This window comes from Emydura macquarii, unplaced genomic scaffold (genome assembly GCF_026122565.2).
Source record: "Emydura macquarii macquarii isolate MOO-44397 ecotype Brisbane River unplaced genomic scaffold, CSIRO-AGI_Emac_v2 contig_3506, whole genome shotgun sequence".
NCBI lineage: Eukaryota > Metazoa > Chordata > Testudines > Chelidae > Emydura > Emydura macquarii.
Genome location: NW_027133643.1, coordinates 9,654,259 through 9,668,179, shown reverse-complemented (window position 1 = coordinate 9,668,179; position 13,921 = coordinate 9,654,259). Strand labels below are relative to the sequence as shown.

Genomic DNA, 13,921 nt, shown 5'->3' with positions numbered 1-13,921 from the left:
GTTTGTGTCATACTATTCCCCACCACTAGAGAATGTCTATTTCTCTGGCATCACTCTCTCTCCAAACACATAACCTGATCTATTCATCTCAGACAAATTAAGGGACATCATCTTATGTTTTTATTTCATATACACACACCCGCTTTCTCTCAACAGAGCATCAAGCAAGATGCTTTAGCGTTCCCATATTTCATTGAGCTTTTAATAGAAATTAGTCTGTTAAGGTGAAAAGATCACAGCTGAATTCCTAATCCACACAAACAGATATGCAAATTAGAGGGTTTTTAAAGTACAAAATATTTTATTACACTGCATACAGATTAGCAATTTGAATTGCTTTCTTTCTCTCACAAATACATCTGATATACCTACATATCACACATATTTACAATTTGTCCACTTAACACCTATGCAAAACAGATGTGGGTTATTTCATTCAAACCTGTATGAACAGGGATCCATTAATACTTGCAACATAAAAAATCTTAGTATGGATCACATCCACTATTAAGTTCAACTTTAAGATGCTGTACCCCTCCCTCCAATACAAGACCCCTATTTATTTTTGTGCTTTAAATACCACAGCGAAAATATTTGGGGGGGGGGGAGGTGGTCATCAAACTATAGCCGTATTCTATGTGCGCTGTACTGATGCCCCAGAGACTAGATATGAAATATTGCTTCCTAAGTTACAAAAATACATAACCTTTGTTGAGTTTTATTTACTAGTTAATATAAATTTACTTCAGAATGTGAATACAAATAACTATTTGTTTAAAAAGCTAATAATACAAGAGGCAGGTGTGACAGAACTAGTTATTTCCAACTGCTACTGAATTTTTGGACATCATTTAAGAATCTATACAAATTTGTATTCCTAGAGGGTGACATCACTAGTCTGCAGCACAGAAGTTATAGTATGAGTTAAAGTTCTATGACATGGTTTGTTAATTCAAATTGTTCCATTTACATAGAATTGTAAGATCTATAATAATCTCATCCAGTAGCTTCAAAAGACAAACAGCTGTTACTTCAAGGTAGTCCTGATGCAAATCACATCTATCAATAGGTGTATGCAAATATTTCTGTAATATTTACAAAATACAGTATCACTCTACTATTTTCTTATAAAACAAAAGGTAAGGAGTTGATGTAGATGACGATGTAGGCGAGAGAGAGTTCAGAAAGTCCTTTTCCTCTGTAACCTTCACTTCAGAATCATCAAAAAGCAACCACTTTCCCTCATACTCCTTCAAGCTTTGTAACACATACAAAGCTTTGTTTTCTAGTCCACTGAAAGCTATACCATTTTGATCACCAGTTTCAGTACTTTTATCAAACTCCAAGATCCCATTAGTACTGGTAGACTCAAAATTTCTATTTTCAGTTAGTGTATTAACAACCTTATCAGGGTTCGTTGCTTTGTTGTTGTACAGGTCACAGTCAAACTTACTTTTTTGTCCCCCAAGAAGTCCAACAGCTTCCATATTCTTTTTGCTCAAAGTTTTACTTGGCTGTACATTTCCATTAACTCTAAAAGAGACTTCACCATCATCATAATTTTCAGCAACAGCTCTTGCTTCCTCCTCATTCAGTGGTTCTGGCTTAATCACTTCATACATCTGGTGAGTGATGAAACTGCCCTTGTCTAAACCTAGACTATTAAAATCTGTAATTTTGACAGAGGCTGTGTAGTGTCCACTGCTAATTGTAATGCCACTGTGCATTACTACTGCAAATAATCCATAGGTATCATTAGTAGGCTTTGTGCTCCATTCTTCTAGTGACAATTTAAGAGGTGTCAATAAGGGAGTATTTATCTTTGACAGTCCACCATAACAATCAAACCTTTGAAAGAAAAATGATAAAGTTAGATTACTACATCATTTCACATTTTTCCTTATATAAACCTATAAATGATGAAAAAAGGGGGTTTCTAGCCTCTCTCTGCTACTCCAGTGTAGAGAGACTTTTTTTAAAAAAGCCTGAACTTAAAAATAAAACATTTAAAAAAAAAAAAAAAAAAAAAAACACTTTTCTGCTTGTTTTACAACTTAGAAATGATAGGAATGTCACTTCTGGTCTTCCCCAGTATTGCTAGAAAAACTATTGGGGGACTCAAAGAATGTGTATTAATGCACTACTTAACAACTTGTTAAGTAATGCATTAATACATATTCTGAGTCCTGCAATAATTAATATACATTAAGTATTGCACTACTTAACCGCAAACTGGAGGGGTGAAGGAAATCTTTGTTAAAGATTCAACTTTTTCCAAATTAGTCTCCAAACTCAATTGAAGCTAACTAGATGTGCTAACAAAATATTCAAAGTTTTAAACAGTGATTAAAAATCCCTTCTCTCAATTGCTCATCCTTCACTTGTGTTGTCCTATTTTTTCTTCCAGACAGATTAGAAAGGAGCTGAATTTCTTATGTGTATAAACTAGTCAGGCTTGCTCTTTTTTAAACCTTTCAAAGTACTTATATATCAAAGCAGCAAAAAAAAAAAAAAAAAAGTGCACGCACGCGCACTTTTTCTTTTGGAAATTGCCTTAAGCAAGACTTTCAAAAGATTTCCCTTTTTTGCTGTGATTTTTTCCCCCAGCTTTCATAAGAGCATTACAAATAATGGTAAAAATCCAACACTGAGAAAATTCTAAAATATGAAGAGTCTGTGCTAAATAGCTAAATAATAAACTATGATTTGTGTTCCTCTGTTTTCACAAGGGATTCTTCAAAGTTAAATTCAGTCTACAAACAAGTTTTCAATTATTTAAATATTAGCATCTGTTTTGGCAAGGTTTCTCTTCCAGCTACACTGTTTCTTAACATAGTTTATCTGCAATACTCACTCTAAGCCATTAGCAGCAAAGCACTTCAAGTGAATTGTTATAACTTCAGGCATTTTGTCAAATAAAAGACTGCGTTCTGCTTCTGTGTAATGACGGCAGTTTTCACAAAAATATTTATCCTCTCCCACAATCCTCTCTACTGATGCAAACTGTGAAATTGCCCATTTTAGGGTCTTCATTTCTGTTTTTGGCTCTGGAGAAACTACAAAAGAGAATTATTACATTTACAGATAGTTATTTACATTTCCAATATATCCCACAAGAATTTTCAAAGAGAGCTCTAAGTTGTTCAAGACACTTCCAAGAATTAGTATTAAAAGCTAAGAATATTAAATATGCACCAAATTGACTGAAAACTGAGATAAGCAAATCATCTCTGCTCACTGAATTTCAGGGCAATTCCAAGAAGTGTGAAAATGAGAAAGATATATGATGCAGATTAACTGAGAAATAGTTGGCATGTTTCAGATTTTAAACAAAAAGTGTCCTCAAAAACTGAGACAAGTGCACAACTCCCACACTGACTTCCCTAGGAATTGTGCATGTGTATCTAAGAACAGAATTTGGCCCATTTTAAAAGGTAGGTAGGTTTCCAAAATAACCAGCAAGTTCTTCCTTCCCTGTCATGTCTGGCTTGCATTGACAGCTATAAAACAGCTTTATTTTTTTTAAAAAGTGCTTCAATGGCAACATCATCCACAGTGGTAGTAGCTTTTAAACCTTTAAAAAAGAAAACAATTGGAATTAGGTTTAGTTCAAGATGAATTAGTTTATCTTTCCCCACCCAATGAAATGGTGAAGTCAATAGTAGTAATATCTCCCCCAAATTACATCATTGGGAGTTAAAACAATCTTTTTTTTTTAAAACAACCCTGAATTCAGAAGTTTTTAAAGTCAGTTTCTACAACTTTGAAATAGTGTGTTAATATATGTGCATCAGTTTCTGAAAATTCACTCCAAACAAGTATAAATCAACAATACTTGTGAAGTAGCCTTAGGGACACCATACGAGACACATCAATATGATTTGAGAGACAAAAGCATACTATGCATTTTATATTTGTATCATGGTAACACTCTAAAGGAACAATGACAACATAAAATTGTTTATTTAAAAAATGTAAGTTTTTAAACAAACTTTTTCTTTACGTTTCTAAGCACCCTTCAACCAGTATAGCCTGATTTTTTTAAAGGGTTAGAGATGGGTTTCTGCTTCCCTGTTGCTTATAAGGATTTTCTCAACAAGAAAGAAATGGCTGGCCCAAGATCATCATCAAATGTGAGACAGGAACTGAAATTGACTAGACACACCATGTTCAGTTAGATGCACAAAACAAGCTGGGAAAATATGTATTTTTCTAACCTTTTACTCTAAGGTGTTAGTTATAACTACATTAGGCCAAAAAAATTCAGACACCCATGTTCTTTCAACTTGATAGCGTCCATTTAACTGAATAAAGGATTGCACGCACTTGTATCAAGACAGTGAATTTAAGGTAACTTTTTAATGCGTTTTGGATCCATCCATGTAATCAAGGCTATGGTTTCCAATTCTAAAAGAGAATTGTAACAAAAGACAATTGACGTGGCTGTTATGACCAAATGCAATTTCTTATAATATTCCTTTATAGTTTGGGGTCAGAGGGAGAGAGAGGTGCCCTGGGTGTTTATAAATGTATGAATCAGATACACACATTGTGATCCTTTAGTGTTATTACACTTACTTTCAGAAGTCTCTTCCGCTTTAGAAAGTTCATCTTCTTGTACTGGCACACTGATGTCCTGAAAGTCTTCTCTTCTCTCAGTAAAACATTCACACTCCAAACATCGTGTTCTCAATACCAACTGACCCTGGAACAGTTTCTCCACTAATTCAAAGACAGCTAATTCTGAACCTAGAGAAAGTTACATAATAGGTTATGTTTATATTAATGAAAGAACTGCCTTATTCAAAGTAGTATATTAAGGACAGTTAACAATATTCTTCCTGAACTGGTATTGTGCAAACAGACATGGTCTCAGTCTTAAATATTCAAATTCCTTCATTTTTATTATATTTGACAGACCATAAACAACCACATAATTATTTGAAAAAATATCTTGATCTTGGAACACTCAAATTATATTTTGAGACTAGATTCTGGATTTATATTTTATTGAAAATGTCTCATCTTGGGTAACTTGTTTTATATCACTAATAGATTGTGTATATATTGGCATTAACCTTAATGATAAATAAATCTCTTGTGAGGAACAGAATACTTATGGACTTGAAATCCTGAAGTTAGTCTTGAATTCATACAGCTCCCTTCACTATGGTATTTGAGCACTAACTTCTCAGATGTATCAAGTTTCCCAGTCCAACTGTGTTTACAGTAAGCCCACACAATTTTTACTAACCTTCGTGTAGTGGTTTTTCAATTCCTTTTTCACCAGTACTTTCCATAGAGGATGCAGGTTCACAATATTCTTTTATGTTACCATTTTCACACTTTACAGATGCCTCTTCAATCTCACAGTCAGTTTCTTTCATCTGCTCTTTGGATCCCAAATTTGTCGTTAGCTTTTCCACACTACAGAAATTAGACAGAATGCTGGGCTGCTTGCCTGAAGACTTAAACCAGTTTATTCTAAGTCGTGATTTCTTCTGCGTTGGCTTTGCGCTTTCATTTTCAATAGAACACTTAACAATCGCATCCATATGATTTTCTAGTTTCTCCCCTGTTGCTTTCCTCTTTGATCTGGTCTGTCTCTGATTTTCCTCTACCGCATTTTGCTCCTTTGATACTTTAGATTTTTTCTTTGCATTCCCACTCTCAGTGTCATTTTTCCTCTTCCCATTTCCTTTGGATAGTTTGTCTTCAGATGCCTCTGCAGTGTGACTGCTTGTTGCATAGTCATCTCCCTCAGTAGGGCTGTTAATGCCATTTCTTTCAGTATTTTTATTAGATTTCTCTTCCAAGTGAGCAATAGGCTCTTCCACAGGCATATTTTTCAATTCTTCCTTCTTCAATATCTGACATGTTTCCTGGATGTTACCTAGGATACACTGCAATACTTCCTGGGCATCATGTTGCAGGTATCCTTCATACATAGGGTTAAGTTCTCTATAAAGAAAAGAGAAGTGTTGAATAGTTTTGAAATGATACATATAAATAAAACAACATGTGGCCAGTTATTGTGTTACAATGGAACTCCCATGCAGATTTTATATTTTTAATTTATGTCTGGCAGTGGGAATGCCTACAGCCTGGGATGGAAGCACAAGAAGAGTCAAAGAGGAAGGATTTGATTGTTTCCTGAGCTAGTACAACTCTTAATAACACTTCTGTGTTAATTGCAAAAGGATGAAAATATTGGAACATAAGACTGTATTTTAAAGTAGACTTTAAGAAACTAATACTAAAGGATTGATACAGATGTCTTACTTTGTAAAACACTTTCATGTTCTTAACTGAAAGATTATGTATAAATACAGAAACAACCTCACAATCCCCAAGTGCAAGAAATGTGTCCAGACATTTTACAGATGAGAAAACTGGAGCCAAAGACAAGTGAATTGACACGTTCGATGTCATAAGTTGGAGGCAGTCTGACATAGAACCCAGATGTCCTAGCCCTGTGTCTCCTCTCTAATCGCTAGACACTGCCTTTCTATGATAGAACAATACCAAGATAAATGTCAAGATGTATTTTCAATAAATACCACCAGTTTATCTCAATTATTTAATAATGCCCATCCCCATTAAGTGCTACAATTGACAAAAAGCAGAACACAGTTTTAAGAACTATTTCTGCACCTGCTTAAGAATAAAAAACTAGATGTACAACAATGCAGACTGTTTACTGAGTAGCTAACTATACCACGATTTGAGATTAAAAATTAATGATGTTTGGATGAAAAGTCTCTCCAGGTCTGGAGAGAAGGTCCATGCACCACAGGTAGCCATGGAAAGGAGGATGGGGGCAAATGGCCACTTTACAGACTGTATCCTGCAAGGTCTGAGCACTCTAGGTTGATCCAACAAAGCACTTAAGCACATGCTTATATTAAAGCATTTGTGTAGTCCCAGTGACATAAATGTATTTAAATTCTTTGCTTGATCTGGGCCAAAGTACTCAGAACCTTGCAGGATCAAGCCCTGTAATCTTAGGTCTAAACTTTGATACAACAAGAGAGAGCTGAAACAGCAGATGCACAAATTTTATCTGGCGCTGCTGCTAGAGCCACCTTCCCTCCACACTAAAATTGACCAGGATTATATCAGTTTCACTATGTGGCTGCTAGAGAATTCTTCTGAGCAGCAGAACTGATGCAATCCCCTGCATGGAATGTGAAAAGACATTTCCTACACTGGTATATCAAATTTAAGAACATCAATCCCCAATGTTTCTTTAAGATTGTAATACACAATCATAATCAGCTCAAATTTCATTGATACTTCCAACATTTAATTTAAGATTATTTATACCTAAGTGTGTTTAGTAGCCTCCTTGGCTGAGTGGCAAGTTCATCTGTATATTTTTCTGGATTTAATAGAAAGCTGGCCTGAAGCTGCTCCACTGAAAGAATCAAGGACTGCAAACTGCAGATTAGTTCGTAACTTGCCAAAGGATCTTCTTTACAACTTCCCTGTAATCATAAAAGAAAAGACAACGTGAGCTTTTGCCTCTGAACACAACTGAAGGGTTTTTTCCCCCGCCTCCTTGGTCCCTTTTCTGCCAGTCCTTGCCAGCATTTCTATCAGCTAAAAGGGTGGAAAGCAGGTACTTCTTGAAATATTAAACATAGTGCTGCTTTGCCTGTAGGAAGTGACTGTGAAAGACAGATTCCACCTAATATTCTATCCCCAAAACAACTGTACAACTTCTCTAAGAATTGCTTTGTTTTCCATCCACTTGAAAAAAGTCCCACATTACAGTTCTCACTCTGAGAGCAGTGATTGGATTTCTTCTTCATTTTCTAGAACGCAAGACATCTGCTAATAAACCTTCCAGACATAACCTTGGAGGGAAGTGTACGTAAGTTGAAAATGAGTCAAAAATGATTCCACTATAATACAGGTAAAGTCTCTCCTTCAACAGGATCTTAAAGAGAGCTCTTTACTGTGTGCCCCATCAGATTCCAAGATATGGCAGTTTAATTTATGCTGCACTTACTTGCATAATTACAGCTAAAGAGATCAAATGATACATATAAAATTTACCTTGTCTGACTTTTGTTCTCCTTCATCCTTTAACATTTCTCTCTTCTTTGAAATAATGTTAAATAAGTGTTTCACTCCAGTTTTAAAGCCAGGGCAAAAATATAACACCTATCAGCAGCAGTATAAAATAAGATTTAAAAATATTAAATTAAATATTAAATAAAAAGACTTAAAAAGTAAAGTAAGCAAAAGTTGTATATAAAACTAGTTAAAGTTAACATTAAAGTCCATGCACAGAGGCCAAGATCTGCTTCTGCATATATATCCCAGACTGTAACAAAGCACGCAAGGATGCAGAAACCTCCATGTCCCAATGCTGTGTAATATAGGTAGAATACAATTTTAAAACAATATATTAAGGTAATATTGATATTAAAAACTTAAACAAGAGGAAAGAAGTTCTATCTAGGTATGAAACTCTCATCACTGTGGTAGCTGAGGAGATGGAAGTCATAAGTACCCTTAATACCTTAAACATTAATGAATTTATCCTGAAAGTCTCTGTGAGATAGGAAAGAATTATCTCCACTTAGCAGGTGTGAAGTCTGTTGCACATCAGGGACCTAAACCTGTTTCCCAAATTTCAGTCCAATGCTTTAACCTTGACACCATCCTTCAAAAATTAAGCTAGAATATATAATGAGAGTATATACAGCTGATTTTCAAGAAAGCATAGCTGTAGTGGAAAGCTGACTTTTTAATTCCATGGACTATATAGTTATCTCCACTAACTAAAACTAAGTTGGAAATGTGAAACTCTCTCATACTTAAAATGCCAAAGGCAGTTAGATTTCCAACTCCCATTGATTTTAAACCTTCAAAATTTAATGGGAACTGGGCAACTGACTCCCTTCGGCACTTAATCACTTGGGGTGGGATTTTCAAAAGGATAGAAGAAAAGTCAGTTAAAATGAATGACTGAAAATGAAACAACTCTTCAGTTGACTTTTCATCACTTATAGTTTGTTTTTCCACTTGTGAAGGAAAGTGACTAGTCAGCAGTTTGTCTTTCTGGTTTCCTGCACTAGTACAAATATACTGAGTTTCCAGCATTGCACAGAAGTGCTTCAGTTTTAAAGGAGATTCAAATTAGTATTTTTTTAATTTCATAAATTGAGAAAAAATTGTGAAACAAAAATAAAATTGTGAATCTCAGCTACTTGATAGCATCCCTAAGAATATTCCAACATTAGTGTTGGAAGGACTCTGCTTTGTTAAATTAGAGGGCAATCTGCATCTCTCTGCAGAATACAAAGGGATTTATACCTCCCAAAAACTTCCAAATTTTGCCATCACTCAGGCACCTAATTTTGCACAATGACACAAAAGGAGGAAAGTGGTTTGGTAAGAGAACAAATCTGGTCAACTCACGCCCAATCCTGGGAGCAAGCCTTTAGGGCAAAGCAGTAATTTCTTTATAAAACAATTACTCCTGCGAGTGAATATGAGGAGGTACAGATACACATGCACCATTGGCTGCCTTGAGTGTATGGTATCTCCCTTCAATCCCATTTTCATCCAGTATATAAACTTTGTCAAAGTAGGAGTCTAACATGCTTGTTTAAAATATTTAATGACAACGCAAATATGGTTTCCAATCCCCAAAACCTGAATTTACCTGAAGTATGCTGTTAAGGTAACAAGTATTGCCAAGATTGTTCAAGCCCACAAAAGGCAACATGTTGTCTTTTTTCTCACAACTAATTGGTGAAGGAGGCTGTGCTGCAGGAACAACCTGATCACTATTAAACAGAGAAGAGAGTATGTAATAAACAGCAAGGCTTTTTTTTTTTTTTTTTTCTTAGAACACATGCATATACATCTTGACTTTTTGAAGTGTTTGTCCTCCATCTCTCTGACTTCTTACAAAGTTGGGCCTTTGTAATACTTGGGCCTGGATTTTTAAAGGAAGTTAGGCACTTAAAATTGGCCCTTACATTACTCCATAAAATTAATCTTTGCATACGGTCAACAGAGCAAAGATGGTACCAAAACTATCAGTTTTTTAAACTCATGCTATGCTGTATGCTCACAGATGGAACCACTCAACAGAAACTGTTTTTTCTAGGAATATATACAAAGGGATTTGCAATAAATACACAGATATTCCAGGAATAGTACAATACCCATGTGCTACACCTGGTCAGGCAGTTGTTTTCTCAAGTCCTTTGAACCAATATGGAAATAGTGTTTGTTATTCATAAATTCATAGTTACTGCAGCACTAAGCGAAAAATGAGTTTATACTTTCCATTTTAATACCTCCCCTTCCTATTGCCAAGGTTACTACAGAAATTCCTGCACACAAACCAAGGGGAAAATACTTAGTCTATTAGGTAGAGAAGCAACCAAAAGTTAGTCTAGAAGCATTAGACTGGTAACACATTGTATTGATGTAAGACAACACTTTTAAACAGTCATCAGTGCATTTGTAATTTAATGTGCTTGAGTAATTCTCCTTTTCCCATCTAACCCTCTTCTTCATTACCTGGCATGAAGTGAGCTGGAAGCCTCATTCTCGAATTGAGACACAATGGTGGAATGTAGTGGAAGAAAGCTAGTACTGGAACTACCAATGCTTGTACAAGTACTAGAAATAGGACTTTACAATCCAGAACATATCCCAGGCACTAAGACTCACTTAAATCTCATTTTGAAAAACAGGTTTTGGGTTTGCAAATTGTTTTAAAGTCAGACTATCAATTCTTTAAAATAATTTGGCACATAAATCTGAGTAACTATCCTTTGTTAGCTTAGTGTATATTGATCATTTTCTCCACAAGTTAGACATTCATTCTACAGGCAACATTAACATCCACAGTAAGTGTAAACTCAGTCACCTCCCATTTTCTTAAATTAGGTTTCAGGTACCAAATTCAATTCAGTTCGATTTAAGCTGACTCAAGCCTTCCGTTATAACATGCTTTATGAAGTTTATTCTCTATTAGACCAGTGGAGCAAGTGTAACATACACCAGGTTAGTTTTCATTTCAATAGCCAAGTTGATAAAACACCATTTTTAAAAAGGTTGTTTACTCCCACTTGTCCATTATTAAACAAACTATTTCTGATATAAAACAAAAATACTTATTAGACTGTTTAGCACGGAGTTAGGTTATAATCAGAAAATCTTAAACTGAAACGCTTACATACATTTCTGAACCTCTGTATTCTGAACTCTTTTGTTCATTTTCTTGTGAAACTGTAAAATCCAGTGCTCTTTTCGTTTCCTTTTTTTGGAAAAGCTTCAGGGAAAGCCTGTTTTTCTTTGATGGGCTACCTCTCAAAAGCCCATTATTGTCAGTCGGTAATACACCTGGCATTGTTCCTCACTCCCAAATAATAATGGGGCAGGGGAATAAGATTAGCCTACACAGAAAGCTGCAATCGGCAGTCACACCTGTCAAATACATAATGTTACATTTACTTTTATTGTGGGAAGCAGCCAAGCAATAGAAGTTCATGACAGTGTTTCCTAGGTCCGCGCGACTCAGAGGACTGGGCAGTAAGAGCCGTTTTTCTGAAGCAAGGCGGGGTTTGGTGGTGACCAAACCCAGGTAGTCTCTCCTTGCTGTGTCCAGCCTGACTGGGGCTGTGATGAAGTTTCAAGTGTAGTGTAGAGGATCGTGCCCACCTCACAGCAGACACGGTGTACACCGCCTGGGGCCCGTATGGCAGGCAGCCCCACAGAGAGGCTAAGGAATGAATGGGCTGGCGGGGCGCTGCCTGACCCGCTCCGCCTTCGCCCTAGAGAACAGGGCTGTTGGCACCGTGGCGGGCAAGCCCGCCCGGCGGACACTAACAACCCGAGCCTGCAGCGGGGTTTGGGCCAGACGCGGGAAGGCGGCCGCTCCCCCGCGCCACTTGACACCCACGGGGTTCCCGGCAACCTGTTAGTGAGATTAAAGCAGAGTAAGCCCTTTATTCCAGCCAAGCCAAGCCTCCCCCCGTCCTTCACACGGGCCCCGGGAGGATGGCTACAAGAGCTGTAGTGTGTGTCCCCCCGGGAAGGAATTACTGGCTCCCGAGCCACATGTTGAGGCGGGAGGAGAATCCCCCCCAAACTCCACCAGCCCCAGGGTGAAGGGGGGCGCCTCCCCCCCGCTTCCTGACCCGCACAGGAAGGGTGAGTCCCCTCCCAGGGGGTCGGGAGGGTCCCTGCCGGCGCCGCGTCTCCTCACCCGCTACATCTTCGCTTGGCCCCGGGTCCCGCCGGGGAGGGGGGCACGCAGTCCCAAAAACAACCCTCCCTAGGTGCTATAAAGACTAGAGGGCGCCCCCGTCCGGTCCCGCGCTCCCCACAACGGGAAAGTTGGCGGGTTTTCCCCAGCACCAGGACCCGACACCTGCCCCCTAGTGCCAGGGCGTCTGCGGCCAACTTGATCAAACGCCGGCACAGAAATCCCACCAGGACCCTTGGGACTGAAAGGATAGCACCGGTCAACAGAGATTCGGCCCCTTACAAAAGTCTGGGAAGCGCACTGGGCCATATTATGAGGAGCGCTATGAACCCCAGCACAACTCCTCTCTCCTGGAGTCAGGCAATATTTTCGCCAGCCCGCGGGGTCCTGGCTGGGCGCGCGCGTGCGGCGATAGAGGCCTGGCCAGAGGGCTCGAGCCTGTGAAGGGGATGGGACGGATTAAACCATCGTATCTAGAGGCCAGGCCCCCCCTCACTTTCCAGGGAAAGTGAGGAGGTCCTGAGACGCGGACTCAACCCCACGCTCCCTCTGTAGGCTCCGCCAATAACAGCGCGGGAAGCTCAACCAATCAGCGTTGCGCGAACTGAGTAAATCTATGGTTATGTTCAAACAATCTCTCTTCTCCTCTCCTCCCCCCCGCGGTTAACGGCTCTCTCTCACGACACCGGGTAGAGGGCGGAGCTACGGCACGCGAGAACCGAGTAGGCCGCGCGGAACGCCGCTGGTCAGCATAGGCGTAGGGAGCAACAAGAGGCGGAAAAGGGCCTGGGGGGTGACGGGGTAAAGCGGACGCAGGCCCTGCCGGCTGGACCCGTGCCCTGTTTGTAGGCAGCGCCATTGCCCGGGGAGCTGTCACACTCCGAGCGCTGAGGCCACCCCCCGCGGTGAGCTGTGCGGCCTGGCAACCCCTTGGCAGGGGGGCGGCTCTGGAAAAAAGCGGCAACTCTCAGTGAATCTGTTCTGGATTGCGGCGCCCCCAGCCCCGGCCGAGCAGCCGCCGCACTCCCCTGCTGTGCCAGCCCCGTGCGCTCAAAAGTCGCGAGCCTGGCCCCTCGTGGGGTAGCCCGCGGGGCTGCTCCTCCCTGCCCTCAGCGCGTGTTTTCGAACTTTCCCCTGCCGCCGGGGGGCGAGGGACGGACTGGTTTGGGGCACGTGGCAGCGGGGAATCGCACGTCACCAACCGCCTGCCCTCGCGCTAAGAAAAACCAGGAACGTTGTGGTGAGAGGCAGGATAAAACTCCCTCCCTGGAGGGGGTTGCACTCGCAAAGGGACCTAGGAGCAGCTGGGGCTAAACAATCATTCAAGCGGTCGCCCTCAAGGCAAGGTGACTGGTCTGGGAGGCGGTCAGGCAGCTGCTTCTGGGCGGGAGCAATTTAAGCCCCGTGTAGCACGTGTTATAGCGATAAAGACACTGAATCACACACGGTGAAGAAATCACGAGTGCCCTGTCTCCACTAGGTGGTGCCCACAGTGCATCTTTCAAATCAGCACACGGAAAGTAGGCCATAGCCTGCCTATTGTTTTCTTAGTAACAAACATTTCACTTCATTCTGCTAGACACGATCCTTTTAAAACAAAAGTCAAAGTTTAGTTGTTTCTCAGACTTCTACTTTAAACGTGACATGCAAAGGGAAAAATAGATTTGTGCCATTTTTCTG

General features: G+C 39.7%; 1 protein-coding gene across 1 annotated transcript; it reads right to left on the bottom strand.

Annotated features, from left to right (window-relative positions):
• Positions 1–345: 345 nt before the first annotated feature.
• Positions 346–12,927, bottom strand: USP1 (ubiquitin specific peptidase 1). Its single transcript, XM_067535463.1, has 9 exons — positions 12,242–12,927; positions 11,214–11,460; positions 9,680–9,803; positions 8,062–8,169; positions 7,327–7,487; positions 5,255–5,961; positions 4,579–4,749; positions 2,855–3,056; positions 346–1,848 (listed from the first exon to the last, which is right to left on the bottom strand). The coding sequence occupies exons 2-9, from the start codon at positions 11,381–11,383 to the stop codon at positions 1,110–1,112; spliced, it is 2,382 nt and encodes a 793-aa protein (XP_067391564.1). The 5' UTR covers positions 11,384–11,460; positions 12,242–12,927; the 3' UTR covers positions 346–1,109.
• Positions 12,928–13,921: the final 994 nt, after the last annotated feature.

Bases quoted from the DNA above. Each gene is read 5' to 3' on its own strand.
- USP1 (XM_067535463.1), bottom strand. From the start codon at position 11,383: ATGCCAGGTGTATTACCGACTGACAATAATGGGCTTTTGAGAGGTAGC. The intron at 8,170-9,679 runs GTAAATTCAGGT...TGCTGCTGATAG, and splicing joins ACCTTAACAGCATACTTCAG to GTGTTATATTTTTGCCCTGG. The intron at 3,057-4,578 runs GTAAGTGTAATA...TCTCTTTTGTAG, and splicing joins AGCGGAAGAGACTTCTGAAA to TTTCTCCAGAGCCAAAAACA.